Source organism: Stegodyphus dumicola, chromosome 12 (genome assembly GCF_044657685.1).
Source record: "Stegodyphus dumicola isolate Sdum_Otavi_A_Nest chromosome 12, ASM4465768v1".
Lineage (NCBI taxonomy): Eukaryota > Metazoa > Arthropoda > Arachnida > Araneae > Eresidae > Stegodyphus > Stegodyphus dumicola.
Window position 1 is genome coordinate 54,714,340 of NC_140779.1, and position 16,403 is coordinate 54,730,742.

General features: G+C 31.1%; 1 protein-coding gene across 5 annotated transcripts in view; it reads left to right on the plus strand.

The window, feature by feature from the left end:
• The window catches only part of Liprin-beta (liprin-beta 1), a 165,290-nt gene that overhangs the window by 128,305 nt on the left and 20,582 nt on the right, over positions 1 to 16,403 (plus strand). For 4 of the 5 annotated variants that reach the window (XM_085827729.1, XM_035353097.2, XM_035353098.2 and 1 more), the window contains 5 exons: positions 532 to 643; positions 1,177 to 1,326; positions 5,182 to 5,311; positions 9,856 to 9,984; positions 13,662 to 13,809. In XM_085827729.1, coding sequence (XP_085683855.1) covers positions 532 to 643; positions 1,177 to 1,326; positions 5,182 to 5,311; positions 9,856 to 9,984; positions 13,662 to 13,809 — 669 coding nt within the window. The remainder of the gene's footprint in view (positions 1 to 531; positions 644 to 1,176; positions 1,327 to 5,181; positions 5,312 to 9,855; positions 9,985 to 13,661; positions 13,810 to 16,403) is intronic. The other variant, XM_035353096.2, reaches the window with a different exon arrangement.

Consider the following 16,403-nt stretch of genomic DNA (forward strand, 5'->3'; position numbering starts at 1 on the left):
GGTATATGGGAAATAAGTTAATTAATTTCTGATGGGCAATTTTTGTAATAAGAATTTATTATTTTTTAAAATATAGATTCTAATGTAAGCAGATGGAGAAATTGTATTCAGCTCTGCACCATGTCTGACTAGATGTGTCGTAATTTGATTTTCACACTAGATGTGCCATATTTTAATCTTTGTAAAATTTATTAAATAATTTTTAAATCAATATCATTATTATTATTATTTTTTATTTGATAAAACAAATTGTATCACCAATTTTTTTTTTGGGGGGGGGGGTGTTGTATACATTTTTTTGAGTGAATATGGATGTTATTTTTTCATGTAAAAACATGGAGCAAATAGCCAGCAGTAATATTTAGGCAGCAGTAAAAATGGATTTAGGAAATTTAAACATACCTATATTTTATACTCATAGATTTGTTCTTAATACTCATTCTTATTTAAATAATTTAAATTTTGTGATTTCTCCTGTTCTGTTATTCATTTTTTAATTTTATTTATTTATTTATTTATTTTTTTTAATAGACCCCACCAGCAAAACGCCACTATTCTACACTTCCCCGTCCACATGGAACAGACATACTTCAGAAATATATCAAATCACCCAGTGAGTCTTCCCCAGTTGCAATAACATCAGGTATGCAGCCTGTGCATAATTTATTTTTAACTGTTGTAGTATTTTACTGAAATTCTTAATTCATGATTGATTTTTTTATCAGTAGTTGTAAATCACTAAAAGAGATTGCCTTCTTAGTGAACTTTTTAGAGCAACCTAGCTTCTATTTACATCTTACAGCAAGTATTTCCAAATAGCAAATGTTTTGGTATTCGTGCTGTTTTTCTCATAATTTTATAGTTCCATGTTTTAGTATTTCCATGTTTTGTATATGTGCAATTTGTTGGTTGTATTTTATTTGATCAGTGTGCAATCATAATACTAGCTATTATTCATCAATTTAATGTAGTGAATACTGGGAAATTTTGTAATAAAAGTAAATAATATTTTACTAGTAAATATATGTATTAAGTTGTCCTGAGGTACTATTAAATTAAAAATGTTCTTTTTATCCTAAATTTTGAATATTTGTTGCTGAATATAAGTCTGTATACATGTATAGGTTACAAGATTTTTTTAATAATGAATTTTGGAAAAATGTGATGCATTTTTAGGCCGGACTTCTCAGTCATTCCAAAACCTACACCACCCTAGTAATGAAACTCTCAGACCAGTTCGCACAAAAGCATCTTCTGGCATGTCCTTTGGTAAAGGATTCTTTAAAATAAGATTGGGAAAACGCAGTTCAAGTGCACCAGAATTAGGTGATGGTTTCTCTCATGCATCTTTTATCTGTTTCTTTTGCATGTACTTTTTGAATGAAAACTATCTTTCTCAGGTGCACTCTCAAGATCTGCTACAAGTATGCTTCTCTTAATAATTGTTTCATGCTATTAATTTTTAATTTCATTTCTTTCTAGTGCTTCCGTTTCTTGCTCATGTGCATATCAGTTCTAACATACACAATCTTGAAATTTCTATACCTGTGATTATGATTTCACTTTTGATTATAACAGGCTGATAAAAAAGCAAATATATAGTTTTTATTGCAGCTTTTTAATAAATTTGGAATTATGTTCTTGATATTCTCTAATTAGCACATTTTAATATTTAAAATGTAATACTGATACATGTGATGTAATTTTTAGAAGTTACATTTATAACCTTTTAAGTACTTTTAATATTCATTATGTATTACAGTAAAATTCCTAAAAAAATTGTGCAAACTCTACTATATAATTACTTTTTCAGCTTTAAATTTATTCTAATTTTAGATATCAGTTAGTGTAAAGAAGTACTTAATATAGTTGCTTAAATATATATTGTTTCTCGTGTATTAAAGACTTTGAAATGCGTCTGCAAAATGCTAAAATATTTCATAATTTCTAGGTCAAAGATTTGAAAAATACTTGAGTTTATTTCTGTAAAAAATATTTCAACAATGATTTATAAAGTATTATGTATTGAAGTAAGCATAGTGTGTGTGGAGTTTATAATTGTGCTCTTTTCTCTTCACATAAGGTTGTAAAAACTGTATTTCAGAGACGAGTACCATTCATTTTTGTGTGAAAAGGGGGATGATATGCTAATCTCTGTTATATTTTTTTAATTTGTTGAAAAAAATTACAATATATATCAGTTAATGGTTTTCTGTATTGTCATTTGCTTGCATGTAGCAGAAATCCTATTTCTCAGGTTTATTCTTGAAATTCATTCCATGCCTTTTATGATTTCCAGGTTCAAATTTCACAAGAACTTTCTATTAAAAAGTTGTGAATTAGTCACTGCATCTAGAAGAAACTGCTGCTGTCTTTAAGTTTATTTCCTCCTTAAACAAGTGAAAATTAAAAAAAAAAAGTTCAAAATATCTTTAAAAGAAGATCCATAAAAGAAGTCTTATGTGCCTTCTCACTATCGGCAGATACCTAACTTGAGTTACTTTCCCGTAATCAGTTAACCTAAACTATTTGCCACATGAAAAAGTTCAGTACAGCCCTCTTCACATAATCTAAATAGAATCTCTATATTTTAAAATTAGGCATTTTCTGGCATGCTCTTCATCCTTAAATTGATATAAATTCCAATTAAGATTGCTTTTGTTGCTTCATTTTTAATTTGGCATTAAATTTGTCTCTTTTAATTCTAAATAATGTCTTTTGTAGGAATTTTTTAAGGACAAATATGAAAAAAATTTCATAGTGAGACATCTAGGTAGAAGGAATGAGAGCTTCCTTTATCTCAGCATCGTTGAATGGCAGTACTTTGATTACCTCTTAAAAATATTTATATTGTCATGAAATCAGTCACACACATCGGTATAACAGAAACATAATTATTTCCTGAAGCAGAGATTATTTATGCACTGCCTGTCAGAGAAAAGGCCACACTATGAAAGAATGATCGGAAACATTCCATATTTCATACATAGATCTTCAAGAACTTTTTAATTCTCAAAGATGTTCAGTGATAAGAATCTTAGATATGCAATGCATCAATAAAATGTGTTTGCCCCATTTGGGGTAATACATTACTTGAACACTTTGTTGCATCGACCCGAAGAGTAACTGAATCATGTCCAGTGATGTTGTGCCCCATGCACTGTTTATGTGATTTGACAGTTTGTCTTCATTTCTTGGTGGAAGAAGAATATTCAGATAATGCCCAATGATGGCTCACAATTGCTTGATTAGTGAGAAGTTGAGGAATCAAGCTGGCCAACAGAACACTTTCATGTCATGCAGTGCATTCGGGATGAGTTGTGCAGCTTGTGGCTGGGGGCTAGTTTGTTGAAAAATGGTGTTTGAGATGTTCTGGAGGTAGGATAGAAGAGGGGGTTGCAGTACATCATCAGTTTCACAGCCTGTCATTAATGTAATATGCTTTGAAGATAAACAGCTGTTAGAGTTCATGACACACCACTGATGGGCTAATTGTCATTTGAAAATGGTACAGGCATCTGCCTAGTGGTTATGTTACCTCCACTAGACATATGCCACATCGTCATGTGCCAATCATTATTTGTGAGGCAAAAATGAGTGAGTCACCTGACTTAATCCCCTTGAGTTATTTTCATCTTGTAAACACACTTATTTGATTGTAATGGTTGTAATCCAAAATTTTTGTTTTTATTTAATTTTTTATACCTTTGTCTTCCATTTTGTTTCAAACCATAGACTTTTGCAAAGTATAAACATAGTCAGGATTATTTGGTCTTCAAAACCTTTGGCATGTTCCATGAAAATTTCTTCTTTTAAATCTCCGTTAACATAAGCCATTACAAAATCACTTACCTCTGCTATTGTAACTGCTTTGATGCTTGTATATATGTGTGTGTGTGTTTAATATTTTAAGTGCACAGTCGTGAATCTGGTACTTTAATTCCTGCCATTCAAAGACAGTGGTGGGTGAGGGTGAAGGCTTGATGAAGCAGCTAACAAAACTGAATTGAAGAATTGCCATCTAGATTTTTACACATGTCAAATCATCTCTTTGGCTGACTAATTAGTTTTCAATCATCGTTGAATATAATAAATTTTTATGTAGACTGATTTTAAAAGTTGAATAAAGTCTAAAACATAAGAGCTTAAATCCACTTTTGGCATATCTCCAAAATGCATGTTAAAGAAGAGAATTTCTGTGCCGCATAGAATCTTGGACTGAAAGATGGGTTCTTTATAGCATTTGCAAATGTTTTAAATAATGGTGACATAATTTGAAAGTAATGAAATGCAAGTGAAATCTAAATTGTATCATCAATAAGCCTTTTTATCATAAGAATGATGTACAGTTGCAGTAATTCTAATTTCATCATAAATGTATTAAACATCTTTATTTTGTGAAATTTAAGGGGCTGATTGCTGACTGATACTAAAAACAAAACTTTCATGATATAAAGCTTCATGATATGCTTGAAGCTAGGAAATTTGTGTCCTATACATTTTTGAAAGATTTTAGAGTTGTCTTATATTTTTACTTATGGTCAGATCCTCAAATTGTCTTCTAAACAGAGTTTACAAAATGCTTCACAAATGAAATTGGGGTAAAGAATATAATTTGTGAATGTGAGCAGAGCCGTTCCTAGGTGAAAGAGTGCAGCACATAAAAGTATGCGAGTGGCCGGACTCTCGGGATACCATGTCTAAATATTTTAAATTCATTAAATTCACTGTAAGTACTTTATATACTATTTGTCATATATAAGTACTTAAAGAGTATGAAATAAAAATTTTATTAATCATTGAGCATTTTTTTTTTTTAAAATTTGGGGGCAACAATCTTAGGAACATACGTGGGCAGCCAATGGCCTTGAAACATCCTTGAATGTGAGTTCCCATTTACTAAAATTCTGAGTTTCATGTCTTGTAATCTACGACCAAAGTGCATTGAAAAATTCAATGGAGTATGTTTTAATTGGTAATCTTGCTTTCTTAGCTAGGATTTTTCAAATAGAAAATGGTTGTTTGTATTTAAATTCTGAATGCAGCAAAAATTTTCAAATTATGCATCATTTAAAGAAACAATATAAGTAATTTTCTAAAAAAAAAATAGGTGTTTCATGTAATATGGAAATCTACAATTTTTAACTTACATATATGCATTAATTAATTAATTTTTAATAGCGCCTGAGAGATCAGAGATTCTACCAGAATTGTCCAGAACTGGACAACCCAGTGCACAAAAAGTATCTTCACCTGCATCTCCTGTTGTGCCCAAAGATAAACCAAAAGGATTCAGAAAAATATTTGGAAAGTAAGGCACAATTTTTTGATATAATCAGATTGTACATTCATTCTCGTTTTTTTCTCTTTTTCTGCTGAGTAGACGTTGAAGCCATCTCTCACTGTCTTATGTAAAATGGCGTGAATATTCATAAAACCCGGGGCAAATTCAATTAGAAATAGAATGCTTGATTAGTGCTACCCTCTAGGAGGTATTAGAACAAACAAAAATAAAAACTCAAACAAGTAAATGTTTAGAAAGTGTTTTAAATGTTTAAAAGCTTTAAAATGTAGAAGAACGCTTGAGGTGCATTACGGCCACCCTGCGGAAGTTTCACTTAAACGCGCTAGATGCGTTACGGATGACGAAGAGGTTAATTTACTTGATGCAAGCTAGAGGGAGCCACATATGCTTGAGAAAGGCTAGGGATAGAGATAAATATAAACAATTAATAAAATGAAATTATAGTTTTTATAATAAACTTTTTTGTAGTTTTATATTTTAAGATTTTTGTTTTTTATTTTTCATAGTTTTTTATACACAATGCAAACACTAAAGCAAAAAGTGGATAGGAACGATTTTACGATTAATAGGTTAGGATTTTACGATTAATAGCTAATCATGACATAAATATGGTCAATATGTTTGCAAAATCTTCTTCAGTTTTGAACAGCATTTAAATAAAATAAATAATTTGTGTATGATGCAAACAAAAAATGCATTACACTGTTTCATGTGGTGAATAATTAATCAGGGAACAAAGTATAATGTAACATTCTTTTATTTTGTAACCAGAGTTTTTTTATGTTTGGGATCTTTACTGTCAATTTTCCCATCTGTTTTCCCACCAAAATCCAAATGAAGTTTTTAGTTTGTAAAACAAACTGTGTTTTGCCTTTAGAGGCCACGTTACTAAGTTGCTAGATAAGATAAGATTTGTAGTCTTCAGTCCTGCATTATAATTGCTGATAGTTGAATTCCATGCCAGTTAAGTTTTGAACCAGCTTTGTATTAAATTGATTTGTGTAGTCTTAGGCTACAAATTTATTTGAATTTAAATTTAACATTTGAACTTAATTGTTATCATAAGTTATCTTGCCACAAGTGGTTGACTGAGTCGTAAGCACAAAGTGTGCCTTCTGTTCAGTACATTTAAAGTTTTTAATAGAACAAGAGTATATCTTAATAAAAATATACCTAAACTTTATAATAATTACATTTAAAGACAGTAATAATAATAATATATAACTTATAATAATTACATCGTCGCTAGGGCATTTTTTGCGCTGTTGTAGCTTACAATAACGAGAATTAGCATAAAACATGGGTATCAAAGAAAAATGCAAATGTTGTGCGATGACAGCACCAGTAATAGGGGCTATCGAAGCAAGCAGACAGCTCCGACAAATAATCTTCGACCACGTCTGGCATGAGGGGCTAATTTACAAGTTAATAAACTTAAATTTCAGCAGTGAGTTGATAAAAATTATACACTCTTTTCTGTCCAACAGGACGTTCTATATTCAAATTGGTGAAAGCACTTCAAATAAGAAGCATGTGAAGGCCGGGGTCCCACAGGGATCTATTTTAGAGCCTGTGCTCTACTTATTCTACGTGGCAGACCTACCTGCAGAATATCTGGATCAATATTTCTTCATGGGTTGCTATGCAGACGACACAGCTTTTGCTGTCAAGTCTGGGTCGCCAAATTTTGCCATAAAGAAACTACAAAGATTTATGCCCAAGCTTGAACAATGGTGCGCCATGTGGAAAATTGCAATTAATGCTGACAAATCCAAACTTCTGATTTTTAAGAAAAATAAAATGAACCATCTCTTGACTGTCCAGCTGGTGCTCTTTGATACTGTCGTTCCTGTTTTCAAAAGCGCTACTTATTTAGGACTAAAATATAATTCAAATTTCCTCTGGAAAGATCATATAAATTGCGTCAGAGGCAAGACTATTGGGGTCATTCAAAGTCTTACGCCGCTCTTGTCTGCGACCTCCAGATTAGATATAAAGAGGAAAAGGCATATATACAATTCCATAATTTGTCCTATTTTTGCGTACGCATCTCCCACCTGGGCAACAGTTCAGAAAAAGGAGTTAAGCAAGCTTCAGATTATTCAAAACAAAGTTTTAAGAATGATAACCAACGCACATTATTATGTCTCCATTCAGACCCTGCACTGAGACATTAAAATGGAGTCCATTGAAATGTATCTGCATAAGGCCAATGTTAAATTCTTTGAAAAGGCTCAAGAATGTAATCATATGTCTGATCTTAGTGTTTTGAACTATGTAATTCTTGAGGAAGATGCATCGTTACGACCACTCGCGGCCCACCTCGCCCGGGACTTAAATTTCCCCACGTAATATATCATGATAATTATGCACAGTTCTTGTACGTAGTGTATATAGTGTATATATATATATTCAGGTTCTCAATTGTATTTTGCATCAATATTTTGTATCCTTTTAATTTTAGGTTATTTGTAGTTATTATTAGCAATATTGCATGATTATGTTTATTTTATTTATGTTTTGTATTACTTCACATGTCATGATAGAAATTGTCGGATATTGTCTGTGTCTTCTTTAATGAAACAACACAAACATGTCACACTGATTCCTCACGGCTCCTGTTTCATGAATTTCTCGCTGCGCTTGCCTCTCAATGGCTTTGCGACTCATGGTCGCCCCCTGTAAACCACCTTTGACCTCTCCAAACTGTCAAGAATGATCAACGTCATGTGCCCTTCAGGCTTATTTTCAAGAGGCTTATAAGTTGCGCAGTAGCGCGACATTTCGGCAATAGCCGTACAAACTAGACTATAATCTCAGCTGAAGTAAACGAGCTCCAGTGGACATGCCTCTCACGTTACCGGAATGTGCGTTACTGGTGAAGCTGTATTACATGAATGAATGGAATGCATCCGCAGCTCTTCGGGAGTTTTGAACCAAAAAAAAAAAAAAAAAAAATTATGAAAGGAGCCTTTATTGCTGAATGGTCTTAAGAAAACGATTAAGAAGTTCGAGGAAATGGGGTCACTGACCATTCGCACTGGGAGAGGACGTAAACCAGTATCAGAAGATGTAATAACTGATGTGGCAACTGCAATTGTCGAAGGATCACAGGGAACCACTGCTGGTACTAGCAGCGCCTGGGGTGTAGTTCGACAATTGGACATGAATTATTCCACGGCATGGAGAGTTTTGCGGCACATTATTGGATTTTACCCCTACAAAATCAGCCGCTTGAACGAATTGAAACCAAGTGATTATGATAAGCAAGTGACATTCGTTCTATAGTTTCTTGCCAGGGTAGAAATTGATGATGCTTTCCCATTTCACATTCTGTGGGGATATGAGTGCCATTTTTATCTCAATGGATCCGTAAACACACAAAATAACCGAATTTAGGCTTCTGAGCAGCCCCACACCGGGTACAAAATCCCATTAAATTCCCCAAAAGTTAGTGTTTGGTGTGGTTTCACAACCGAATTCGTGATTGGGCCATTCTTTTTTGAGACCATCACTACGACAGGACCGCAAACCTGCACCATAAATGCAGAAAGGTACCACAAAATGCTGCAAACGTTTGTTATTCCATAAATTCAACAAAGAAACATTCTCCAACAGACAATCTTTATGCAGGATGGTGCTTCACCACACATTAGTAATAAGATAAAGCAGCTGTTGCGCCAAAACTTCACTGATGATAGAGTCATAAGTGGCAGTTTTCCAGTTGCATGGCCGCCTCATTCCCCTGACCTCATGCCATGCGATTTTTGCTCCGGGGTTATTTGAAATCTCAAGTTTATCTTGGTGGAGTATGAAATTTGTCTATTCTAAAGGACAACATAACAAAGACAGTGCGGAATAGTCCTCGTGATATGTTACATAAGGCTGTGGAGAACGTTGTGCATAGAATGCACAGTGTTATTTCTGAGAACGGTGCTCACATTGAATGTGGTCCAGTTCCTCACTGGGAAAGTTAATGTAGTAAATAAACATTAATAATTTGACTGTACGATTATATGTCTTGATGTCCCATTCTTGATTAGTCTAAATACAGAGTTTAGTGCCATTTCGGCTATTAGATCGCGCTACAGGGCGCTCCAAACACTGTCACTTTAAAAAAGATCACCCCGTACTTATTTCTTTAATATATATTCTGTGCTTTAAAAAAAATGCAGTGCATCTTCAATGCCATTTTAGTGCATTTAAATTCAATGCATTTTCTAAAATTCTCACAGTTCTTATACTATTATTGAAATCAAACATAAATGATCAAATTGTGGAAAAAAATAAATTAATGATTGAATAAGCTAGACAGCAGTATGTTTGGATATCATATAAAAATAGTATTGCGTATGCAAATCTTTTATACTTCATAATATAGCAAAAAAAAAAAAAAAAAAATTGTGCGGAGGTGCATTCTGTAATATTATGTAACAGTCCATAAAATAGCAATACTAGCATTCCGTACTTATTTTTTTTACCTTTAAAATGATAAATGAAATATCTATTTCAAGAGATTATAAAGCAGAACTTTTTTTTAAATAATTTAGAGTTAAACGATCAGGATCTGAAAGCTTAAATTCTTCAGAAGCTGAGTTTAAAAGAGGTGGCATTAGAGCAACTGCTGGGCCAAGACTTGGATGGACTGAAGATTTTAAAGCAAAGCATGATAGTTATATGTAAGTATACTGAAGTCTTTTACATTATTTGATCTTAATAATTATAAAAGAAAGTTTTCAAGTACAGTATAAAATTGAATTTGGTTTTAGGATTATTTCTATCAGTTTTTGGAGTGTACATGCTAAATAAAATTTTGATTGATATTGTTAGAAATACTATATATATGTAAATAATCTTACTAAAATTATATGTAAATTGTAGTAGCTCTTGTATAATGTAACATAAAAAGCCTCAGGAATGCTAAGCTTCACCGAAAAATATCAAGATGCGGAGCAAGTCCATTTAGCAAGTCCAGTTAGTGTATTTTTCCAAATAAATGGCTGTCTCGCCATGAGATAGTGCCAAACTAACAGTGGCTTTGGCAATTAATTTTCATAGCCAAATTTAGCTAAAAATTGCCAGAAGTTGGCAAACTTGGTGATCACATATGTAACTGTAACTGTGTATGCCTTCCAGTAATTTCGAGAAATCGAAGGTACTAGAAATTTCATGGTAGACGAGACAAAATTATATATGACCAAAGAGAGCATCAGTTCTCAGCTTCTTCAGAGTATTGAGAGGTTGTCACTGTGCGAGTTTATGCATTTGAGGCCTTTTTGTATTGTCTTGTATTTAATATTCTTAGAAGTATGAAGTGGTAACTACTGATCATGCGCTGTCATACCAAAAAGAGCTGTATGAGTATTTTTGTGAAAATTATCAGAATCATAAACTGTTTCTTTTGGAAAAATAAGTTTTATCAACCTATCACTGGTTCTGTGTGCATTCAATCCATTATGAACCCATACCCTCATAACAACATTATATTTCAAATTATAGTTGAAGTGTTTGTAAACAACAACATTATATTGTACATAAAACATTCACTATAGAGAAAAAAATATTCAAACTTAGATTTATTTGGCTCTAATTACTTAATAAATTATGGAAGTGAAATAATAGAGGATATTCTTATCCATTGACAACTATGCTTCTTTTTTGGAGGTTCTCTGAGATTAAGAGTTCTACTGACACAATAAGATAGTTTCAGATTTTCAATAATTATAAAGAAGCACACAAATAGTATCATTATAAAATCTGGCAACATCATTTATAAATACACTAATACTGCATTATTTGCTATCTATTGCTATCTCTGATACACTTGAAACTCTAAATTTATTTATTTAGTAGTTTTTCTCTATTACAAATGTTATTTTTTAACATATTCTATACTTTTAAAAAGAAGTCGTAAAAAAAAAAATAAATAAATGCTTTAACTCAAAATTTTGAAAAAGTAAATTTTATTTAATAGAAGTGTTCATTAATAAGAGAACACAATTGTTTCAATTTCAGTGGACCTGGATCACCAGAGATTGTAATGGCTCTGAGTGTCAGATTGTTATTTTATGCAGTTATAGGAGTTTCATGTTTGTTAACTTTTGAAATAATCATTTCATTTCTGCAACTGCTTTTTAGAAAGATTATGTAGAAAACTTTTGAATCTTTACTGAAGTGTATTTTTTCTTTTTTCCATGGTCAAATGTTAAGAAAATGAGCCTCAAGATTCACGAGTTTTAATTAAATACTCTCATTTCTACTTTTAAACATTATTAACTTTTTGGATTATTGAAATTCTTCTGTAATATTGTACTAAAGTATTTTCTCTTTAAATATTTTTTTTTCTTAACAATCCTCCCTTTTCTCTAACTTTCGTTGTTGTAAGAATTTAGCATATAATGCATAACTGTAAATAGCATGTATTAATGCACTGTTTATGTGATTGTTAGATATCAGATTAATAATCTGGGTAATAATGGTTAAGCTTTTGGTGCGATGAAAAGTGTACAAATTTTCAGTCACGCAAAACCTCTGTGTAATTCAGGGATCAATAATATTTTGAATTAAGCAATAAAATTAAATTAGAGTAGCAGTTATGAGTAAAAACATTGTACATAATGACTACTTTTTATTTATTTGTAACCATAAAATGTGATTTAGGCTGACTGATATGCATCCTACAAAATTTATGTATTGATAACAAAAGAGCTAAACTGTAATTGCTAACAGAAAGATATAAGGTTTAATTGTAAATTGAGTTATAATCAGTAAATTTATTGAAAAGAAATAAGTAAAGACTGTTTAGTTTGTAAGACTGTTTCATAATAATTTAGTGTATAATAAATTGCAGATACATTGTTGATTGTTTGGCGGCCTCATGGTATCATCAGTAATCGATGATAGGAATCAATTGCTTCTAGTCTACACAGTATGGAGTTGTTACAGGCAATGTTCCCCAATAGGGCTCTTGTAAATGTTATTGTTCTTTTAGCTGCTGTTTGTAGTTGGTTTTGGAATGGGCGACCTACTGGCCTATAGCTTGATACTTAAACTGGACTGTCAGAAACAGCTGTTCAGAGAGTGATGTCTTTAGTGCATAGTGAGCCATATGCTACAAAATCTTATTAAACATCATAAATGTTTTATGGCATATGCTGTTATATTTATATTCATAATGTAGCAAAGAGAACATTGCTTAAAAATCTACAACATAAGCAATTAATTTTTTCTTTGGGATATTATGACTTCTTTACTTCTTTGAAACAATTCTAGCATAATGAGAAGCATCTCATATAGGATTTATGTATTATTTCAAGTCTGCATTAGAATAATAAACATTCTGAAACAATAGAACTGAAGAGGTACCTTTACTATAATGCTGAGCTAACTACTTTGGGAAACTGTTAAAGTGTCATGTTGCTTTCTAAGTAAATTCAAACTGCAATAAAAGCAGCAGAAGTTGACCATGCAATTTCTACTGTATCCCATTACATTATAATTATTTTTTATGCAAATATCATTTACCTTTGCATTTACTGTCACTCTCAGCAGTACATTGGGTAAAATGTTCTGATTCTTTCTTTGATAAATATGTGGCAGTTGACTTATATCTGTCACTGGAGGCTTTGTCCATATGAAGTTCAACTTTATTGGTATCCTTTCCATATAAAATATTAGAATTTCTTCTTGAAAATTTGGTTCTAAAATATTCTCCTGATTGTGCAGTGAATTAATTTTAGCCTTACTTGAGATTTTTTTAACTTTTACCACTGTTACAAAATTCTGTAACTATCATGAATCCTGTTGAGAACATTTCTGTACATTTATGAAACCATTTTGAACGATAATTTTTCATCAGTTGAGTAACAAAAGATTGCTCTCTCTCTTTTTATGTTTAATTAGTCAGTTAAATATCGAGTGTTAGCACAAGTTTCCATTTATCTCGTTTGATTAAAATTTTTATTGAAGGTTTTTTTTTCCTAGTAAATGATAAATTTTGCTAGTAAATGATTAATTTTTTTTTTGCTCTAGTAATGATATTTTTTCTAGATTAGTAGATTAGTATATACATATATTCTAGGTATTTATGACTGATGATAAAGTGTATCTTTCAAAAGGTTTTTACTGGTAGTTTATGTGATTTATCTATAAGACTTCCCTCACTCTGCCCATTTGTCCCAAATTTAAAAAGTGTTTTTTTTTTTCCTGGTAAATGTGCTTTTTGTCATTTTTATGTATGTCTTATTATATCCATTATAAGATGTAAAATTTTGTTTTCTTTAAAAATTTTTGAAGATACAGCGTCATTGCTCCTGTTAATAATTTTCTACCCTCCCCCTTTTTTTTCCTTTTACAGAATAAACAAGCCTTTCTCAGAGTGGGATTCAGCTATGATATGTGATTGGTTTCATAGCATTGGCCTTGGTATGTATGCTTCTGAATGCAAAAAGTGGGTGAAAAATGGAGACCATCTACTAAAAGCTTCAACAAGTGATTTTGAAAAAGTAAAAATTTTGATTTTGTTTGACTTTGTATTTAGTGCATAGGTGGCAGCCATTGTGCTATATCAGTGATGATACAGTGAATATTTTTGAATGAGAATGGATTTTCTTGTAACAAATACATTAATTGATAAATTCTTTTGTGTTTTATTAATTTTCTTAAAATAATTTTTTTATCATAAATTATCAGCAGCTTGAAAATACTTCTGTTTGCTCCTTAATGTACATACACCACTATACTTTGCATAGTTTGTGTATATAATCTCTGCAAAATAGCCCGTTAAATAAAATCATGTTAATTGAATATACATATTCATCCATTTGTTTGTCAAAATCTCTTTTTGTATTTATTTTCTTTTTAACTACAAAAAGTTCTTCATACTTTACGGAAACGATTTTGATAGCTAATTTTTACATATAAAGGGTAGATTTCTTGCCATGATTTGTTTCTATCTGATAAGCTCTAGCTTGATTTCCTTAACAATATCTTGTCAATTTTATCTTGTTCTTCTTGAGTTACTTTCCAAACTTCATTCAGTGTTCTTGGATACTGTTTTTGTAAGGCTTGTTTTAAGAAACCAAAAGCACAAAAGTCCATAGGAGAAATGTCAGGTGATTTCACAGGTATTTTGTTAAGTGGGATACATTTTATTTCTGTTTCCGATTCATTCTATGCTGAATATGTGCGGTTGATTGAGATGTGCAACTAGAGGCTTTGTCTATATGAAGCTCAACTTTATTGGTGTCCTTTCCATATAAAAGGTAGGAATTTCTTCTTCAAAAATTAGTTCTAAAATATTCTGATGATAGTGCAGTGAATTAATTTTAGCCTTACTTGAGAATTTTTTAACTTTAATTTATCACTGTTGCAAAATCCTGCAACTATCATGAATACTATTGAGAACTTTCCTGTACAGCGATGAAACCATTTTGTGTGATAATTTTTCATCTGTTGAGTAATGGAAAATTCTTTTTTTTTAGGGGGGTGGGGGTGGAATTACAGTCATTTAAATATCAAGTGTTAGCACAAATTTCCATTTATCAGCAACTAGGTGCTTTTCATAAAATGTTCTATAATTTATTATTTGTATGCTTTGCCAAAAGATGATGAACTTTAGCTTTAAATATGTTTCTTAAACTTCAAATCTTTATGAATGATTTTACTTACAGTGCCAGAAGACATTTATAGTTTTAATGCAATAGCTCTTTGAGTAAGTGGATTTTCTTTAGGTTCAGAGACTTCACTTTCTTGATATTTACCTTATTTGAACAGTTTTAGAATGCGGTTTTATGAACACTTTTTTGATTTTACTTTCAGCTAGATTTTTCCGCCTTTCAAATTTAATATACAGTAGAGCACCATTTATACACCTTTCAAGGGGCCATTCACTAACGATGTATAAATGAGAAAGACATATAAATGAAATTTTAGTTTATGATGTGAAGCATACATACAATAGTTGCACAGTTTTGATACTACTAACCTACTATTGATATTACACAATTTTATTATCGTACTTTCAGTTTGTTTAAAATATTAACTAGGTTAAGATAAATATTTAGTTAATATTTTAAAGAATTTTTTTATAATCAACATTTTAAAAATGATTTTAATAAAAATTCATACACTGCAAATTTCTGTATGTAGTTACATAAAACTTTATAAAAGAAATTTGATTTGGGCAGTATATGACTTTCTTGTACGGCCTACTAAATTATACATATTTTTGGCTGCACTTCATTTAAACTTATTTCCTCGAATTATTCAAACATAAGTAAAAGATCCCTTATGGCAAGTTAAATATGATATCAAAGATTGCAAATTTTGAAATTAAATATTCCAGTCAATTTTAGTCAGTAAATTTTTGTCATACGGGAGTCGGACTTTTTAAATTTTTTTTCTTCATACTGAATATAAAACTTTCCCAACCATAAGTATAGGAACTAGGAGACGACTATATTAAATGTTAGATTTTGTTATTTATTTGAAACTATTTTTTTTTTTTTTTTTTTGTTTGTTTAAGTTTGGCATTGGCAAAGCATGAATGTTTTCATCATTTAAAACACTTCTGTATGACTATGACCAACAATTTAGAAAATAAAGGCTGGATAAAAACATTTAAGCCATATATATAATTTTGGCGCAGCCGATCGCAGTCAAAAAGGGAGGTCCATAACTAGAAGTTACAGCAGTCTCATATACAAAAATCAATGTTTTATGGTATCGTTTGTTATTATGTTATTGTTTTTAAGTTATATGAGGTGCATACGTATGTATGTAAAGACATCATGAAAAAATTCACTTTGAATCCATTTTACTACTTGTTTTAAAAGAAAAAAAAAAAAAAGCCCGTACATACAGATAACATGCAAAAATTAGTCAAAATGGATTTGGGAACTGCAAAATGTATATTACTGTTTAAATATGGTACCCGAAACTCTTCGCGATAGCAATACTTCCTTTAATTCATTCAAAGAAGTGAAAAAGTTTATTGAATTACTATCTTGAATAACTAAAAAAAATTTTTTTCCAAGAACATTTTGAAGCAAAATTAAACTTTTTTTTTAAAGAAAAATTTTTTAATTGTCATTTGACT